We start from the raw sequence: 19,564 nt of genomic DNA on the forward strand, positions 1-19,564 counted from the left end.
AAAGACTTACAGTGTGTAAGTGAAGACACAGCCTCAGCAGAGACTACATGAGGGTCGGGTTACCAAATAAATGGACTATTTTAATATATTTATCATTTGACCGAGCAAGCAAAGGAGCCTCGGAGGGGTGCAGCAACCTCTTCGGCCACTGAAAAGTGACAAAGTGACTCATTCAAGAGCATTTCATGATTATATTCAGCTCATCTGTTTAAACTAGTGTTTTCATAACATTTTGGTTTATTTTGTCACATAAGCTATGTAAAAGTTGTATCTTTTTGAACTCATAGACTTAGTCAATGCATAGACTCTCTATGAAAAAGGGCATACCCGCCTATCCCAGTATTGTCCTTTAGCTCAAATCAGCACATAGAGCACTGTGATTGTCCCTTTTCAATGCATTCGTGATCTCAGCTAATTTATTCCAAACTTGTGCTTTAAATGCACTTTTGATTGAATCTTTTTCAAAATTGTCACAGGGCAGGGGAACCTCCTATCAAAACCTTACTATGAGGAAGGCTCCTCCCTTGCTGAAAAACATCGTTTTTTTCGCAGTGCCAGTTGACGATGTGGGTAGGGCTAATAGATGAAGTGGGAGGAACTAATGGAGGAAGTGGGTGGAGCCAGAGAAAAGTAGGTGTGGCCTCCAACAAAGATTTGAGCACCTGCACTTCAAATTTTACAAATTAAGCACTGCTCAGGCTAGGCATCTCCTCCAGGGCAGGGCTTCCGAGCAGCTTGCAAGTAAATGAGCTGTGAAGTAGCCGCCCATTCGCAGAGTTGCTGCTGAAGATTAGAAGCGCCCATTTAATTGTTACCAAACTGCAGGGGTTTGAGTGGGCGCTTGTCACACAGTGATTAACAGGGCAGGGTCTCTAGACAGACCCTGCTCTGTCATTATGTTGTGCAGCGATGAGAGTGCCAAACTGGGGTGTGTTGCAAGGGAAGCGTTGCGATTCTGGCCTCCGGTAATGTGCTTTGCAGGGGGTTGATTCACCCTTCATTAAACCCCGCTGTGTTGCCTGACTTAAGTCAGGCAGCACAGTAAGAGAATCTTTCAAACTGTTCTCTGTCCCTGGTATCTTGAGAGGGCCGGTGTGAAGGTGAGCATTCACAGCAAAGTGTAAATGTTCGTGCTCACCCGACCCCCTCTCAAAACCGGAACATTTGATCATTTTTGCAATCAGTGTCGGACACCGGGACATTTCCCGAAAAATCGGGACTGTCCTGGCAAATCCGGGACGTTCGGTCACTCTAAATTAGTGAGTACCGGCACTTTTAATTTTCCACTTAAAGCACTGCTGATACTTATCTGTCGGAAAGTAGGCGCTGTCAATATGGTGAAGCATAAAGGATCTGGAGGTACAGCAGCTTGCAGCGGCAAAATAGTTGCACTCTGTATAGAGACTGCATTATAATTATGTGGAACGCAATAGTTTGGAATTGTTCTAGATGGGCTCATTATACAATTTTTAGGATGAAGAAGAAATTACTAATAGACTGCAAACCGTAAAAAAAATTTCCTTTGTCAACTCTTGTTAACAAGAAGGGTCTACTACGGTATGACGGCAAAACACCATACTGTAGCTAGAGATTATGACATAGACCGTATGGCTAATTATTGGTCACTATTGGGTTTATTGTCTGTTAGGTAGGTTTTTTTAATCCTTATATTAGAGTGTAATAATTGATGGATTTTATTACGTTTTATATAGCGTATTTTGTTTTCGGAAATAGGGAAGATGTGTAATTATTTTGCTACATATTTGTGATGGTTGTCTATGTGTTCCTAAGAGATGAGTTGCTGAAATAAAATGTGCAAAAACTTTGCAAAACCCACTTCTCCAAGTGAAAATCACGCATTTCCTGATCACATAAGACTATTCTTTGACAAATGTTGAAGTACCCAATGCATTGGTAGCCCATGTATAGGAAACAAAGATATGGTAGACTCTTTATGCAGCACAACTGAGAATCCAAATTCCAGCTCTAAAAATAACTGTCAGTAGCAGACAAATTACAAGTGAAAACTGTGAGATGAGTTTAGAAGTGTCCTGGCATGCCTGAAAACGAGAACGGCCACCTCACTCCGTGCCCAACATGTTGTCCTGGTGCACTATTCAATTCTTGAACATTTGGATCTCGTCTGTTCGTCAAAGTAGTTTGAAACATGCCTGGGTGACTCAGGGAAGTCTGTGCCCAGGTGGCACCTGCGTTTTTACCAAATGTCAATGGATACTCTGCATTGATTCCCTGTGGTATGGTGAATCCCTTATATGGAATGTTTTGACGATCGTCCAGGTGAGGTCCGGCCGGAATGAGATTTGGGGACGATAATGTACAACTTGCATTGGTTCCTGGTGCAGAGTTCAGTTCAGGAGAACTAGGGCATTCCAGTTCCTCCAGGGGGAGCTCAAGCGTCCCAGCAGGTTTTAAGGTGACAAACGAACCCTTCAACCCTTCGTTTCTTTCTGGACCGGTGTTCATTTTTTCAGACTTGAGGTCTTCCTTTAGCTCCAGGAAAAGCGCTGCCATTCCTGTAATCTTGGACACACGTGCCCATATGTAATCCTCGTCACATCCCTCCGTTGAATTCAGTCCTTGTGCACCAAGATCCTGCTGGCTTGCTAGGAGAACCCTGACCATCCCTGAACTCAAGGAGGCTGGTGTGAATGAGAACCGTGCTTTACCTCCTACTTCCTGTGCACTTTGATTGTTTTCCATCATAGGCCTGACGGTTGCCGTATTCAAGGACCCAGGTGTCCACTGGTGCGGTGCATGATGTCCCAACACTGGGTGCATTTCTGGAGCACTGCGGTCTGGCAGGAGCTCCATAAGAGGTCTGATCGGAACTGTGTTTGGTATGACCTGTGCCAATGGATTCTGTACATAGGCTAAGGGTACTTGTATCACAGGATACTGTTCATGGTCTATTGGTCCTCCATTAAATTCTTGTGTGCTAGGACATTTCTGGTTTCCCACTGGAGGCCTGGTGGTCTCTGTATTCGAGGCCCCCTGTACATCATACTCTCGGTGCATTTCTGGAGCACTAAGGTCTTGCCGGAGCTCCCTGATCTGTCGTGTTTTGGGCAAGTACGGTCTTCGTGTATACGGTTCATGTTTACCCGGTGATGTTTTAAAGGAGTGAGCACTGCCCCCAGGGCGGTTCACCGGGAAAGGCCTGGTCTGGTACGGGGAGACGCGTACACGAATGCTCTCAGCTCCTCCTCGTGCTGTACTGATGGGCTTCGCACTATGATCTGGTACTGGTTCTTCTTCCTTTAGTTTGTCCAGCATCTTCAATGCCGCCGCCTGCTTCGCTTTTCTCTTAGAGACGCCCGATCCCTGCTCCATCCGACTTCCTACATGGCAGCCCATCACGTACACCGTTCCAGGACCTACAGTCCGCTCCTTGACGACCAGGTAATCGGGAATCGGCAGCCTCCTCTTCCAGGCCAGATCGTTTAAGACGGAGACGGGGTTCTGGCCATCGGGGGTCAACCCCTCCTTCGTTGACGGTTCATATGGCACCGCGTGATAGGGCCTGCGAGCTTTAAGGGCGGCTTTCGCGGCACTCTGCCTGGCGGCCTTCTTGGAGCTGCCCACTCCGATGTAGACGGCATTCCAGACGGTGAGCCGGCAGATATAGTCCGAGCTTCCCACAGAATCGACTTCGAACGACGCCCTTTCGTGGGTCTGGGCTACGAGGTCAATCAGGAGTTGAAGAACGTTTTTTTCGGGGTGAAGCTCCTCGTGGCTCTTATCGTCGTCGCTCTCATCGTCGGCGCCCCACTTCGGAAACGGCATTGCTCGTTTGGAATGTCTGTGAAGCGTCACCCGGTCGGCTTCCGTGATCTCCACTTCTCGCGTGTGAGGAGAGCAGTGTCCACCTGTCAGCGTGCGCAACGTCACGAAGAAGAAAAACTAGAAATGTGACGCGCTTACGGGGGCAAGCAGCGGCCATCTTGAGGCAGTTTCTAGCTCTAGCTTTTGTCTCTGCTTCTGTTGTCCCATTCTTTCAAGACGTGCGACATTTATTTTTTATTATTTACTTTTACAATTTTATATAGCGCGGACGTGGCCCGAAGGCATCAGAGCGCTTTAAAACAGTATCAGGATACATGGGTTACAGTAAATAACCTCGGACGTTTTCATCCAGACCCGGTTCCAGAAATGTTTATCCGGATGGACCAAGGAGGCGGGTAGGCAAATTGTTGACAATTCTAGAGGCAGTCTACACGTGCAAAATGTACATAATATTTTCTTCCAAACAGTCACGCAGAGCATATAAAGAATTATTTGAGGGTAAAAGATGATCTCAATACTCACCAGGCCCAATACTCATAATTTCTGGCAAAATTGTTGTGAAATGAAGAAGGACTCTCAAAGGTGGAATTAGGAATGATTTATTATAAGATAAGAATTACAAAGGCCCACGGGGAAGAGGGGAAAAGGTCAGGTCAGGACAGGGTGAAAGGGCGGAATGCCAGGCAGGAGGGATGACGTCACATAAATAACTTCAGAGAATTCGGAAGAGAATGCTGTGACGTAAACCAAGTGGACATAGACATGAGATGACTGGTTTACCTGGAGTTTCAAGAAAATGAAAATGAGCTGGTGCACAAAAATTACTTTCATTTGCCATATTAAATTTATCTTCTTCAATAGTCTCTTTCTTAATAAATAGCGCAATTGTGCCTGCGTTTGAATAAAGTGTGAACTTGCAATATTCAAGTATTTAAGCATTCACCACATTAATAAACCTTTCTACTACATTAATAACACCTACTTCGGTATCTAGTCGCCACGGTAATCAGGGCTTTAGCGCAAAGAACTTTCTATTTCATTTAAAGTACCTGCACTTCGATTTCACTCTGCTTACTTTTATGGAGCGCTTCCGTGAAAAATATACACGGAGTAAATCCGAGGGAAATCCCCGACACAAAATGGCGGCACGCACTTGCTCAAGCGCGATGACGCACCCACGCTGCTTCACCACGTTCCACTGAGGAAGCAATGCGACCAGCTGAGAGTGACGTGTTAACGGCAGCTCGATGATGACAGTTGACAGTTGGAGCTGTCAACGGTTTCTTCAACGGCAGCAACAACTCCTCAGCAACGCTGAAACACACGGAAATATTTCTTTTAGCAAATGAAAATCGCCACCGCCGACCGCAAACATCCACACTTGCCTGAATGTTTAATCCTGACGGCTGTTCTCACATACAAACTTCTCCATGCCACATTCTTCTTTACTTCACGCAACGTTCTTCTCTGATGACCGAAGTACTAGCAGGCTTCCCAAAACAATCTCAGAATATAAGGAAATGCAGAATTACGAAGAATGATGACTCTTATGAAATAAAGAGTAATATAAACTTGCCTCAAATGAGACAAATGGCTCCCGAAGAAATCTCCTCCACAAGCTCCGACGAATCCTTCATCCCATCCTCGTCGCCAAATTGTAATGAATTAATGAACTACAATCACAAAATAGTTACTTTGGGAATTAAGTATTTATTGTACAAGAAAGGAGCTTGCAGGGAGCAACAGGTGACCGACTAAGTCAACGGAGGTCAACTGTCAGTGCCGGGCGCTGACGTCACTTAAATAGGTAACTAAACATTCCACAGCTGGCGCGTGGCATCTGGCCAATAGCGTGAAGGCAACAAGTAAAAGACTAGAACTACAATAAAAACATACTGTAAATACCTGCGCCCAAGAACAAAGGCATAATACAGAAACTAATGAATACATATACAACATCTCCCTTTCCCCAACACAGGCACAATCTGTAGACATTGCAAAAAACACAGTTGATGGACAGAATGCAGAACAATGTCTTACTTTCACCCCAGTACAAAGATCTGGGCCTAAATCCATCGTTTTTTTGCACTCCACACCACCCTAGGTCAGACAATGGCTATATGCAAATCAGCCTTGACCCTGTGCCTCATGGGAAGAGTCCAGCCCGAACTACCAAGCCATGTCTTTCCTAGACCTGAATCAAGCATCCAAGGACCGGTTTCTGGCTATCAGCCTTCTTCAGCCTGGATGGCTTGACTCCAGTGATGTGGAGAGCCTGGGACTCACGTCTGAGCATACCTAGCCCACTCGGGGTGAAAATTGCAAAAAAAAACGGTTGATGGACAGAATGCAGAACAATGTCTTACATTCACCCCAGTACAAAGATCTGGGCCTAAATCCATCGTTTTTTTGCACTCCACACCACCCTAGGCCAGACAATGGCTATATGCAAATCAGCTTTGACCCTGTGCCTCATGGGAACAGTCCAGCCCAAACTACCAAGCCATGTCTTTCCTAGACCGGAATCAAGCATCCAAGGACCGGTTTCTGGCTATCAGCCTTCTTCGGCCTGGATAGCTTGACTCCAGTGATGTGGAGAGCCTGGGACTCACGTCTGAGCATACCCAGCCCACTCGGGGTGAAAATTGCAAAAAACACAGTTGATGGATAGAATGCAGAACAATGTCTTACATTCACCCCAGTACAAAGATCTGGGCCTAAATCCATCGTTTCTTTGCACTCCACACTCCCCTAGGTCAGACAATGGCTATATGCAAATCAGCCTTGACCCTGTGCCTCATGGGAACAGTCCAGCCCGAACTACCAAGCCATGTCTTTCCTAGACCGGAATCAAGCATCCAAGGACCGGTTTCTGGCTATCAGCCTTCTTCAGCCTGGATAGCTTGACTCCAGTGATGTGGAGAGCCTGGGACTCACGTCTGAGCATACCCAGCCCACTCAGGGTGAAAATTGCAAAAAATACAGTTGATGGACAGAATGCAGAACAATGTTTTACATTCACCCCAGTACAAAGATCTGGGCCGAAATCCATCGTTTTTTTGCACTCCACCACCCTAGGTCAGACAATGGGTATATGCAAATCAGCCTTGACCATGTGCCTCATGGGAACAGTCCAACCCGAACTACCAAGCCATGTCTTTCCTAGACCGGAATCAAGCATCCAAGGACCGGTTTCTGGCTATCCGCCTTCTTCAGCCTGGAAAGCTTGACTCCAGTGATGTGGAGAGCCTGGGACTCACGTCTGAGCATACCCACCCCACTCGGGGTGAAAATTGCAAAAAACACAGTTGATGGACAGAATGCAGAACAATGTCTTACATTCACCCCAGTACAAAGATCTGGGCCTAAATCCATCGTTTTTTTGCACTCCACACCACCCGAGGTCAGACAATGGCTATATGCAAATCAGCCTTGACCCTGTGCCTCATGGGAACAGTCCAGCCCGAACTACCAAGCCATGTCTTTCCTAGACCGGAATCAAGCATCCAAGGACCGGTTTCTGGCTATCAACCTTCTTCAGCCTGGATAGCTTGACTCCAGTGATGTGGAGAGCCTGGGACTCACGTCTGAGCATACCCAGCCCACTCGGGGTAAAAATTGCAAAAAAACACAGTTGATGGACAGAATGCAGAACAATGTCTTACATTCACCCCAGTTCAAAGATCTGGACCTAAATCCATTGTTTTTTTGCACTCCACACCACCCTAGATCAGACAATGGCTATATGCAAATCAGCCTTGACCCTGTGCCTCATGGGAACAGTGCAGCCCGAACTACCAAGCCACGTCTTTCCTAGACCGGAATCAAGCATCCAAGGACCGGTTTCCGGCTATCAGCCTTCTTCAGCCTGAATAGCTTGACTCCAGTGATGTGGAGAGCCTGGGACTCACGTCTGAGCATACCCAGCCCACTCGGGGTGAAAATTGCAAAAAACACAGTTGATGGACAGAATGCAGAACAATGTCTTACATTCACCCCAGTATAAAGATCTGGGCCTAAATCCATCGTGGCAGTTCGGGCTGGACTGTTCCCATGAGACACAGGGTCAAGGCTGATTTGCATGTCTGAACTGGGGTGGTGTGGAGTGCAAAAAAACGATGGATTTAGGCCCAGATCTCTGTACTGGGGTGAATGTATGACATTGTTCTGCATTCTGTTCATCAACTGTGGTTTTTGCATTTGTCACCCCGAGTGGGATGGGTATGCTCAGACGTGAGTCCCATGCTCTCCACACCACTGGATTCAAGCAAGCCGGGCTGAATACGGCTGGAATGCCAGAAACCGGTCCTCGGAAGCTTGTTTCCGGTCCAGGGAAGGCATGGCTTGGCAGTTCGGGCTGGACTGTTCCCATGAGGCACAGAATCAGACTGATTTGCATATGGCCATGTCTGAACTGGGGTGGTGTGGAGTGCAAAAAAATGATGGATTTAGGCCCAGATCTCTGTACTGGGGTGAATGTATGACATTGTTCTGCATTCTGTCCATCAACTGTGGTTTTTGCATTTGTCACCCGAGTGCGATGGCTATGCTCAGACGTGAGTCCCATGCTCTCCACACCACTGGATTCAAGCAAGCCGGGCTGAAGACGGCAGGAATGCCAGAAACCGTTCCTCGGAAGCTTGTTTCCGGTCCAGGAAAGGCATGGCTTGGCAGTTCGGGCTGGACTGTTCCCATGAGGCACAGGGTCAGACTGATTTGCATATGGCCATGTCTAAACTGGGGTGGTGTGGAGTGCAAAAAAACGATGGATTTAGGCCGAGATCTCTGTACTGGGGTGAATGTATGACATTGTTCTGCATTCTGTCCATCAACTGTGGTTTTTGCATTTGTCACCCCGAGTGGGATGGCTAGTCTCAGACGTGAGTCCCATGCTCTCCACACCACTGGATTCAAGCAAGCCGGGCTGAAGACGGCTGGAATGCCAGAAACCGGTCCTCGGAAGCTTGTTTCCGGTCCAGGGAAGGCATGGCTTGGCAGTTCGGGCTGGACTGTTCCCATGAGGCACAGGGTCAGACTGATTTGCATATGGCCATGTCTGAACTGGGGTGGTGTGGAGTGCAAAAAAACGATGGATTTAGGCCGAGATCTCTGTACTGGGGTGAATGTATGACATTGTTCTGCATTCTGTCCATCAACTGTGGTTTTTGGTTTGTCAAGGTGGGATGGGTATGCTCAGACGTGAGTCCCATGCTCTCCACACCACTGGATTCAAGCAAACCGGGCTGAAGACGGCTGGAATGCCAGAAACCAGCCCTCGGAAGCTTGTTTCCGGTCCAGGGAAGGCATGGCTTGGCAGTTCGGGCTGGACTGTTCCCATGAGGCACAGGGTCAAACTGATTTGCATATGGCCATGTCTGAACTGGGGTGGTGTGGAGTGCAAAAAACCGATGGATTTAGGCCCAGATCTCTGTACTGCGGTGAATGTATGACATTGTTCTGCATTCTGTCCATCAACTGTGGTTTTTACAATCTGTAGACATGCCTGCTAAGTAGCACGGATTAGGTGTGACGCTCACGCATTTTAATGCGGTGTTCCGCATCACCGCACTGAAATGTATTGTCACGCATTTAATGCCACTCCGAAACTCTGGCTACGCAGGTTGCCAGCTTGTGCCACCGGTGCCTGTGCATCTGTGTGCCGGCTCTCAGGGCTGCTCAGAGATGTTCTGCCAGCAGCTGCTGGACTCTGTAAATGAATAGTTCATTGGTCGCTCTCAGCTCTGGAGTTGCTGAGAGTGCCTACAGCCAGCCTGCCGTGCCTGGCTGTATATTTCCTGCGGCGCACGCGGTTTTGGACTGACGCCAGGGCTGGGCCTGCCCTCAGCAGTGTTTGCTACTTGCTTTGGCACACCATCGGGGGCCCGGAATTATAATCCCGGTGTGAATGTAGTGCCTCCTCAGGTCCTGGAGGAAAAGGAAGTATGGTAAGGTGGGCCAGAAGCGGCGGAGACTCAATCTGAGTCGTCGAGTCCTCGGTGCGTTGCAGACTGTCTGCGGTGCTCAGCCCACAATAAACCCCCCCGGCGGCGTTCACTTTGCCATATACCAAAACCAGAGTGACTGAATAATTCAATTTCTGTCACTGTCTGACGACTCACCGACAGGACACTGAGGGCCGCCGCGCATCAGAGGCATCGCCGGTGCGGCCCGGCGGGCGAGGAACGAGTCAGTGAGTCTCTGCACTCAGCGTCTCGGAGAAGAAGACTGCTGCAGAGTGCATCATGTAGTGCCCGTCAGACCGGGACGACGACGCAGAGACAGCAGTCTGCTTTGGCCAACTTACTCCCTGAGTGCCGGCGGTAGAACTGTACACAGAAAGTACCTTGCAGCTAGGATCCTCACGGAGAAGCCCGGGCCTCTCACTTCCCTCTGCTAGCTATCTGCTCTGACAGGACTACGGAAGAATCAGCAGAGAGCCTTGTCATACAGAAGAAAGTAGGCGGGAGCACTGTGCATCACACAGAAAGGTAGGTGCAAGCTAGAATATGCACTGAGGGAGCGGTCACAAACGGATTCTTTTTTGGCTTAATCAATTCTTTTGAACTTCGTTATAGTAACATTTTTTTGTGTAGATTGTGTATTCAGATTAAATGCAAGTTGGAGGCAGTTACACAAAAGTCATTTCACAATGCTTACCACTGTGTTACACTGAAGCCGGCCAGCTTCCATGAAATGCCTCATAATAATCAACACATTTCATTCATCCTTGTCAAAGAGAAATGTGGGCTTCTGTACAAAACTTTGTCTATGAACACTTTTATTGTCTTTTATATTCACATGCCTTTAGGGCACTTATAACTATTGCAGACACCCTGCCTACTCGACGTACTTCACTTTGTTTCAAACACCGACACGACGTGTTTCAGGTTGTTTTAACCATTTTGCCTGGGTATCTCCAAGATGAGGCACTACTGTCCGGAAAGGGTATAATATGTAAACAGAAAAAATCTGAAAAATCCAGTCCTGCTTTATTTCTGCTTCAAGAAAGACTTTTGTTTTTTAGCAATCTGTTGTTTCCTTCCTTAATCGTGAGTGAAGTGCTTTGATTGGGAACGATGCAAACTTGCTCAAGAATCCATGCTACACAGTGAAAAGGTACTCCATAATTGTTTCTTTTTCTAACTTTAAAACTGCCCATGCTCTCCTAGGATGACGCACTACCGAAATTAAGACCAAGGCTCGTTCAGGAACAAATTTTTGCTATACATATCTGCCAAGTATGTCCATACCATCTGAGACTCCTTCTGAGAGTTATGTCTTTTTAGCTTACAGCAGATTGTACTCTAGGACTTGTGATTTTAGTTAAACCAGTGCAATTATGTGCTTAAAATACCAACATAGCAAGTGTTGAAGCCCTAATTTTTTTTTAGCTATGGTTCTTTCACATGACATGGGCTTGTTTGGCTAAAAGAGGCAGAGGGCCTCATCCTTTGCCCCAGATAACAATAGCATCTGTCCTGCTACTTCATTACAAGCTTCAGCACTGATCTAGCAGCTGCCTTATCAGTACTGCCCAACCATGCCATGCTGTGACTGCGGCAGCTGAAACCCGAGTCAGTTGATTGCTGAGAAGCCGTTTTGGGGCCTCTCACGTCCAGTTACAGACTCGGTCGGGGTCCAAAAATGGGTGTAATTTATGACATTTATAAGTTTCCCTCATCTTCATGCTTGATTTTCCTCGCAAGAAAGTGTCACTCATAGCCATTGAAATGTCACTCATAATTACAATGAAATTATGAAAATGTCACACATTGCAATCTGAAACCTTGGCAGCTATGTGTAGATCAAAAGAATGGAAAGGGGCGACCACTCGGTCCCCCCGAACGTATGGTGGAGTACCCCGATCCCCCCGGGAAGCCATCTTGGGCGGGAGGCGAGTCTCGGCTGGTATGCCCGAAGCGGCGTAGCCGGGGCGCGCTTTTTCCCGCCCTAGAGTGGGTTGTCCTAGACACTGAAGCCGCCAGCCACGCCCCCGGAGGCGGGCGGAGGCGGGTTTACGCCCGCCCGAAGAAGGATAAAAGGAGCAACAAGCCAAGGAAGCATCCTCTTGTTCCTGTGCTCTGAAGCTGCACCTCCCCGCTGCACGTGAGCTCGAGACGGAACGAATAGCCAATTTTGAGCGTTGTAATTTTGTTCTTGTTCTTTCAGATATCTTCGTTGGAGAATGCCGGGCAAGAAGGTCGGAAAGCGGGTCGGTACCGATCAGATGCTCCGCATGCTCGTAAAGGACATGGCCGAGATGAAGAAGCAGATGGCGGCAATGAACGGGGTAGGAGGCCCGAAGCGAGTCGTCGGACCAGCATTGCCGGGAGTAGTCACCAGCGGGAGAGGCAAGAGGTCCAAGAGAGGGGCATCTGGAGAGGCCCCGGTTCCCGATACACCGATCGAGGAGCCAATCCCGGTTCCGAAGGAGGGGCAACCGATCCCCGTTGTAGTCACCCCTGTGAACGGGGAGGATATGCCTCCCGAGTTGGCTGCACAACTGGCAGCGTGGTTGGGAAAAGATAGTGAGGGCACCACGGCGGACGACGCCAGGGCAGTAATGAGGCAATTGCGAGAATCTAGAGAGGCTGCGAAGGCACCATCTTCTGTTCCCCCACAGGTTCCGGTGAGTGAAACCGCAGTGGGCACGAGTTCGGCAGCAACTACAGCTCCTAATTCAGGTAAGCGGCTACTGCCGATTGCGGGGGAGGGGTCTGTACCCTCACGAAGGGAGAAAGTGGCCCAGCATGTTCCAATTGAAGTTAAGGAAAAGATTTGGGCTGATAAGTATGTAAACATGTTTTCTTTGCTTACCGACCACTACGAGATCGAGCATGTGAAGGGTCAAAAAGAGTTTCTGCATCCGAGTGTTTGGCGCGCCAAAATGGCCGCCTTTAAGGTCGATGAGAACATAGGTAACTGGGGCAGAGCGTTTGGCATATTCACTTCAATTATGGGGGAACGAAGGCCTGAGTTGTTGCCCGAGTTGCCCATATATCAGACACGTATCATGGAGTATTCTCAATCATATGAGGGCAATCAGTGGTTTTGCTATGACAATGTTTTTAGGAAGGCCAAGGAGCACGACCCAGCTTTGACCTGGGATTGTTACGACTCCATTTCTTGGCAAAAAATGGAGAATTCAGGCATGTTAAAGGCACCATTGTCGGGGGGTAATGGGGGTGAGTTTTCCCGCCATTCGTCTGGGACACCCTTTCGGACGGGTGCAGGTAACGAGCATCACTCGAAGTCGAGTGGCAACGCAGGTAAAAAGGGGATCTGTTGGAATTTTAACAGGGGAAAATGTACAAGGCCCCAGGGGTCATGCAAGTTTAGACACGACTGTGGGGGGTGTGGACAGTCCTCGCATCCCGAGACCATGTGCAGAGCCAAAACGGGTGATAACGGTGGTAGGGGAAGCGCCAAACAGGTCTGAAATAGTCCGAGGGGCGCCTTTACCTACTCCGGTTGATACCATGGCAATGATTCCTTGGCTCAATGAATACCCGGATCATGTCTCCGCTGGGGTGTTGCGAGACGGGTTTTCGTATGGTTTCCGCATTCCAGTGGGGAATTTTCAGGGTAAGGCACGTTGTAAGAACCAACTGTCGGTCCTGCAGAATACGGCGGTGGTACAGGTAAAGATTGGGAAAGAGGTGACTCGAGGGCGGGTTGCCGGACCATTCGATATACCACCAGTTGCTAACTTTGTTTGTTCCCCCTTTGGAGTGGTCCCCAAGAAGGACCCGGGTGAGTTTAGACTAATACATAATTTGTCAGCCCCACGAGGTCTTTCCGTGAATGATGCGATAGACCCGGAAGTGTGTTCGGTGCGGTACGCATCTTTCGATGAGGCCGTCGCCATGTTAAATCGCCTGGGGCCCGGAGCGCTGATGGCAAAATCAGACATCGAGTCAGCGTTCCGGTTGCTCCCGGTACACCCAGACGATCAGCGTCTCCTTGGTTTTATGTTTCAGGGTCGCTATTACATGGATAAATGTATGCCAATGGGATGCTCCATATCTTGTGCTTATTTTGAAAAATTCAGTTGTTTTCTGCAATGGGTATTCACGAGAAAGACGGGTTTTCAGCATGTTATGCATTATCTCGATGATTTTCTGTTCCTGGGGGCAGCCGGGGATCCAGAATGTGGACAGGCTTTAAAAGAATTTTGTGGCTTGATGAGTCATTTTGGTGTGCCATTGGCACCAGGTAAGACTGTGGGGCCATCAACTTCGCTCGAGTTTCTTGGAATAGAGCTCGATTCAGAAGAAGGTTGCTTTCGGCTACCCAAGGAAAAGGTGGTGAAATTCAGGGCCTCCCTTGAAACATTTATTCGGGAGACTAAGGTGAACTTGCATCAATTGCAGCAAACTGTGGGTCAGTTGAATTTTGCCCTTAGAGTAATGCCAATGGCCCGCCCCTTTTCCCGCTCGATTGCACAAGCCATGGTCGGTCTTAAAGAGGGACACCACCGCACGAGGCTCTCGGCAGAGATTTGCCAGGACATGCGCATTTGGTTGGCATTCCTGGCGGATTTCAATGGTCGAATTGTTTGGAACAAGCCGGCGGTGTCCTCCGAGGAGCTGGGGCTGTGGACAGATTCGGCGGGGAGTATAGGTTTTGGCGCCATATTCGGAAAGCAATGGTCGGCTCAAAAATGGCCGTCATGGTGGCACGAGTGCGGGCTGACGAGTAACATTGCTTTTCTCGAACTTTTCCCTATTTTGGTGGCCCTGAAAACATGGCCTGAGGGGTTTCGGGATCACTCTGTGGTGTTCTGGTCCGATAACATGACCGTGGTTGAGTGTATCAATAGTCAGGCAGCACGATGCAAATGGATTCTGAGATTGCTCAAAGAAATTGTGTTATTGTGTATGCAATTGAATGTGCTCTTTAGGGCAAGACATGTGCCGGGGGTACTGAACCAAGCGGCTGATGCGCTTTCTCGTTTCCGTATGCAGGCCTTCTGGGGTTTTCTGCCCACAGCGGACCCGGTGGCGGCACCCTTTCCCGAAGCTCTCTGGTCTCTCGGTGCCCCGAACTACAAAACCTCGTGGGAGAGAGTTTAGCACCCAGGACAAGGAAGGCATATGAAGGGGCGTTCCGTTCCTATTGGTCCTTTTTGGGTGCTGCTAGGGGGGAGCTTTGGGGCCAGGAAGAGTTTGTCATAAAATTTTTGCTGTCTTTAAATCAGGCAGGCAAATCAGTAGCTACGGCCCAGAGGCATCGTTCCGCCATTTCCTTTATGGCAAGGGCTCATGGGATCCAGGACCCGACAGCGTCTTTCGTTGTGCAGAAAGCGCTACGTGGGTGGCAACGCCTTGAGGGTCGCAGAGTAGATGAGAGGCACCCGATAGGTCTGGATAGGTTGGCCCTGTTATTATCCGTACTCCCTGCGACATGTTCATCCCAGTATGAAACAGTGTTATTCCGGGCCGCTTTTGCGTTAGCATTCCATGGGGCGATGCGGGTAAGCGAACTGGTGGCGAAGAACAAGCGGGATACGGTGGGAGGACTGTGCCGAGAGCACATTCAGGTTAAGGGGGAGACGATGATTGTCTCGTTTGTCAGGTCCAAGGCCGATCAGGGTGCGATTGGGGATTGCGTAGTCATACATCGGATTCCCGGATCTCCCATGTGCCCTGCTGTTTGCGTAGAGGAATATTTAGCGCAGAGGGCTGCATCATGGGGAGGGACCTTGTTGAGACACGCTGATGCCACCCCACTGACGAGGTTTCAGTTCCAGCGGGTGCTTACAATGGCAATTTCGGCCGCGGGCTTGAACCTCGGCGAGTTTGGGACCCATTCCTTTCGGATAGGGGCTGCTACTGAGGCTACAGCCAGGCGTCTGAGTGTGGAAAAAGTGAAACGTTTGGGGCGTTGGTCCTCGAATTGTTACAAAAGGTATGTGCGGTTACACATGTTGTGAAGCTGTTATCAAGTACTCACGCTTCTTATTTTTGTTTGGTTTACAGTTTCGCAAGCTTACGAGGCGGGGCGGACTGTGCAGTCGACCCGACACCTGGGAACCAGCGGTCAAACATCACCGGCTGCGGAAAAAGTGGTGTGGGTCGTGGGCCACTCATACGTGAGGCGTGCCGCGGACGTATTCAAAGCAGGTGACATGATTCACATGGCTGGGGAATACGGGTACAGGGTGACCTTCTACGGAAGGGGCGGGCTCTGTATTGACCAGTTTCATTCCTTTTTCGAGGGTTTGTTAGGGCGGACAAGGTCACCGCCATCTATAATCATAGTCCATCTTGGGGGCAACGATTTGGTGACCACTGGTAGACGACTTCTTCTCGAGGCGATACTTTCCACAGTAAGTTGGTTGGCGAGAAGGGTTCCAGGGTGCACAATTGCATGGTCCCATATGATTCCACGTAAGGTGTGGCGGGGGGCGAATTCGGTGTCTGCTATAAATCATTCGGTGAAGAAAGTAAATAACAAATTGGGTAGATTGTTTCGTTCAAATGCATTGCATTCTATTCCTCATGGTTGTATCAAGGGGGACAGTATGTATTTGGAAGATGGGGTCCATTTGTCCTGGGTGGGGAATGCGTTACTCATAGGAGACCTCATAGCTTGGTTAAAAAGTTTACAGCATGACCTTTAGGCAGGAGTTTTGTGGGGGGTCCGGATAGCCGGTCAACTATCCGGCCTGTGGCGGTAAGGTCATGATCGGTGAGCAGTAATTGGAAGATCCCTATGGGGGGGGCGTCACCCATTACGGATGGGAGCGCCCGGGGGGAGGTGGCCATTGGCCCCTCAACGGGGAGGCGGTCCCTTCTAAGGATGGGCAGCCGAAAGGAAAGGGAAGGCGGTCAAGGCCCCTCCCTGGATAGGAGGGGCTACGGGCCCCTCCTGGGAATTTCCCGGGGCCAGGACATCTGCGACGGCAGATGTGGTAAGTTGTGTGGGGTGGGGAGGGGGGTTTGCGCTACCTTCTAGACACCTCACACAAGTCCTCGGACGACCATAAAATGGCGTCGAGTTCATTGGGGCCCCCGTCAAGTCAAGGGAAATTGGTATGTGCACATGAGGTACAGCCCTCTGTGCGGTCGCCCCTCGCCAGTGAGGGGGTAATTTCTGGTTTAGGGATCTGACACCGGTTACGACCTTGCCGTTGGCCCTTAACGTTAGGATGTACAATTTCAAGTTAAAATGTATTTGTAGGATGTTAGTTTCGGCTAGGAGAACCTTTGTATTAGAAATATGTTAAGGTTAGCCAAAACATCGTAATGTGGAAATGAAATTGTACATAATATGAAACTGTTATTTTAATGTTTTGATTTTGTTTCATATTTTAATAAATACGGCCGGGAGGGTCACTCCCTCCCGCCTTCCAAAAGTTCAGAACTGTTTCCGGTTTCCCATCCTTGGGGATTGTGTTGAGAGGGGGTGGCGGGTATCTCGGCCACATGGAAAGGGGCGACCACTCGGTCCCCCCGAACGTATGGTGGAGTACCCCGATCCCCCCGGGAAGCCATCTTGGGCGGGAGGCGAGTCTCGGCTGGTATGCCCGAAGCTGCGTAGCCGGGGCGCGCTTTTTCCCGCCCTAGAGTGGGTTGTCCTAGACACTGAAGCCGCCAGCCACGCCCCCGGAGGCGGGTTTACGCCCGCCCGAAGAAGGATAAAAGGAGCAACAAGCCAAGGAAGCATCCTTTTGTTCCTGTGCTCTGAAGCTGCACCTCCCCGCTGCACGTGAGCTCGAGACGGAACGAAGAGCCAATTTTGACCCACCCACCAGCCCCTGGAGACAGCAAGTAGTTTTGAAATAAAGTTTTGATGTGGTAACTCTATTTCTTACAGGTTGTTGTGATTAAAGTGTTGTTTTAGTATGCAATAAAGTGAATGATTCTTTACAGTATGTTTTTCGAATAAAGTATTTGCACCAATGTTGATCAGTGATGTTTCAATAGTCATACGAGAAGCAGTTATGGTTTTGTTTTTTAATTTAGTATTGTTAGTTAATGTCGTATTTATTTTGGTCGGGCGGTAAGGTCATGATCGGTGAGCAGTAATTGGAAGATCACTATGGGGGGGGGCGTCACCCATTACGGATGGGAGCGCCCGGGGGGGAGGTGGCCATTGGCCCCTCAACGGGGAGGCGGTCCCTTCTAAGGATGGGCCGCCGAAAGGAAAGGGAAGGCGGTCAAGGCCCCTCCCTGGATAGGAGGGGCTACGGGCCCCTCCTGGGAATTTCCCGGGGCCAGGACATCTGCGACGGCAGATGTGGTAAGTTGTGTGGGGTGGGGAGGGGGGTTTACGCTACCTTCTAGACACCTCACACGAGTCCTCGGACGACCATAAAATGGCGTCGAGTTCATTGGGCCACCCGTCAAGTCAAGGGAAATATGTATGTGCACATGAGGTACAGCCCTCTGTGCGGTCGCCCCTCGCAAGTGAGGGGGTAATTTCTGGTTTAGGGATCTGACACCGGTTACGACCTTGCCGTTGGCCCTTAACGTTAGGATGTACAATTTCAAGTTAAAATGTATTTGTAGGATGTTAGTTTCGGCTAGGAGAACCTTTGTATTAGAAATATGTTAAGGTTAGCCAAAACATCGTAATGTGGAAATGAAATTGTACATAATATGAAACTGTTATTTTAATGTTTTGATTTTGTTTCATATTTTAATAAATACGGCCGGGAGGGTCACTCCCTCCCGCCTTCCAAAAGTTCAGAACTGTTTCCGGTTTCCCATCCTTGGGGATTGTGTTGAGAGGGGGTGGCGGGTATCTCGGCCATAAACATAGTCATCAAGACGCTTGGGAAATTTAATTTCTCTCCCATATCTGGTCATAGGCTGCATAGTACAGTGAGGAACGGTTTGCCCACCATTGTCACCGGTAGTCTTATGATTGGTACTTAATAAGCATGAGCGTGAAATCCGTTACGCTCGCGGATTTTGCGGATTTTCGGGAAATCCGCAATCCGCGAATTTCGCGGATTTCCCGCAAAATCCGCAAAACAAAATCCGCGAACGTAACGGGTTCAAAAGTTGAACCCACATTCATTTAACTATTTTACAATGGCGCCAGCAAGCTGCCAGCGCCGTTGTAAAATAGTTACAAAGTTAGCTTGCACAGGAACCACTAGATAAAACGAAGCAGGTGCTTCCTGTGCAAGCTAACTTTGTAACTATTTTACAACGGCGCTGGCAGCTTGCTGGCGCCATTGTAAAATAGTTACAGGGCAGCACAGCCTTACAGGTCACTCAAGGGACCCCTGCGCCCTTCAGGGCGATTGCATAGTAACACACACATGGTCGCTCGAACTAGTTAATGCTCAAATTCAGTGACTCATTCATTAGCCCAAAAACAATCATGTGCCTCTTCCCAAATGTACTGCGGAAAATCAGCTGTGATGCTGGATAGAGGCCTTTGCATCCTTGACTTTCACGAGTGCAATACCCGTGCTGTTCCTGTGACCAGGAGCTTCTTTTTCTTCATCTGCTGAACCGATCTTTCTCTGACCTTTTATACATACAAGAGGCATGTGAACTCGCATGGAAGCACCCCCCCCCACCACAAAATCCGCAAATCATGGTCGCTCGAACTAGTTAATGCTCAAATTCAGTGACTCATTCATTAGCCCAAAAACAATCATGAGCGTCTTCGAGGCTGGACAGGTGTGCCTCTTCCCAAATCTACCGTGGAAAATCAGCTGTGATGCTGGGTAGAGGCCTTTGCATCCTTGACTTTCATGAGCGCAATCCCCGTGCTGTTCCTGTGACCAGGAGCTTCT

The 19,564-nt window shown here is 49.0% G+C and overlaps 1 protein-coding gene across 1 annotated transcript; it reads right to left on the reverse strand.

Annotated features, from left to right (window-relative positions):
* Window positions 1-219: 219 nt before the first annotated feature.
* Window positions 220-3,873, reverse strand: LOC147684639 (uncharacterized). The gene has a single exon (XM_086940484.1). It carries the CDS (start codon window positions 3,802-3,804, stop codon window positions 2,041-2,043), a length of 1,764 nt encoding a protein of 587 aa, XP_086796610.1. The 5' UTR covers window positions 3,805-3,873; the 3' UTR covers window positions 220-2,040.
* Between the last annotated feature and the right edge of the window lie 15,691 nt (window positions 3,874-19,564).

Source organism: Lissotriton vulgaris, chromosome 10, assembly GCF_964263255.1.
Source record: "Lissotriton vulgaris chromosome 10, aLisVul1.2, whole genome shotgun sequence".
NCBI lineage: Eukaryota > Metazoa > Chordata > Amphibia > Caudata > Salamandridae > Lissotriton > Lissotriton vulgaris.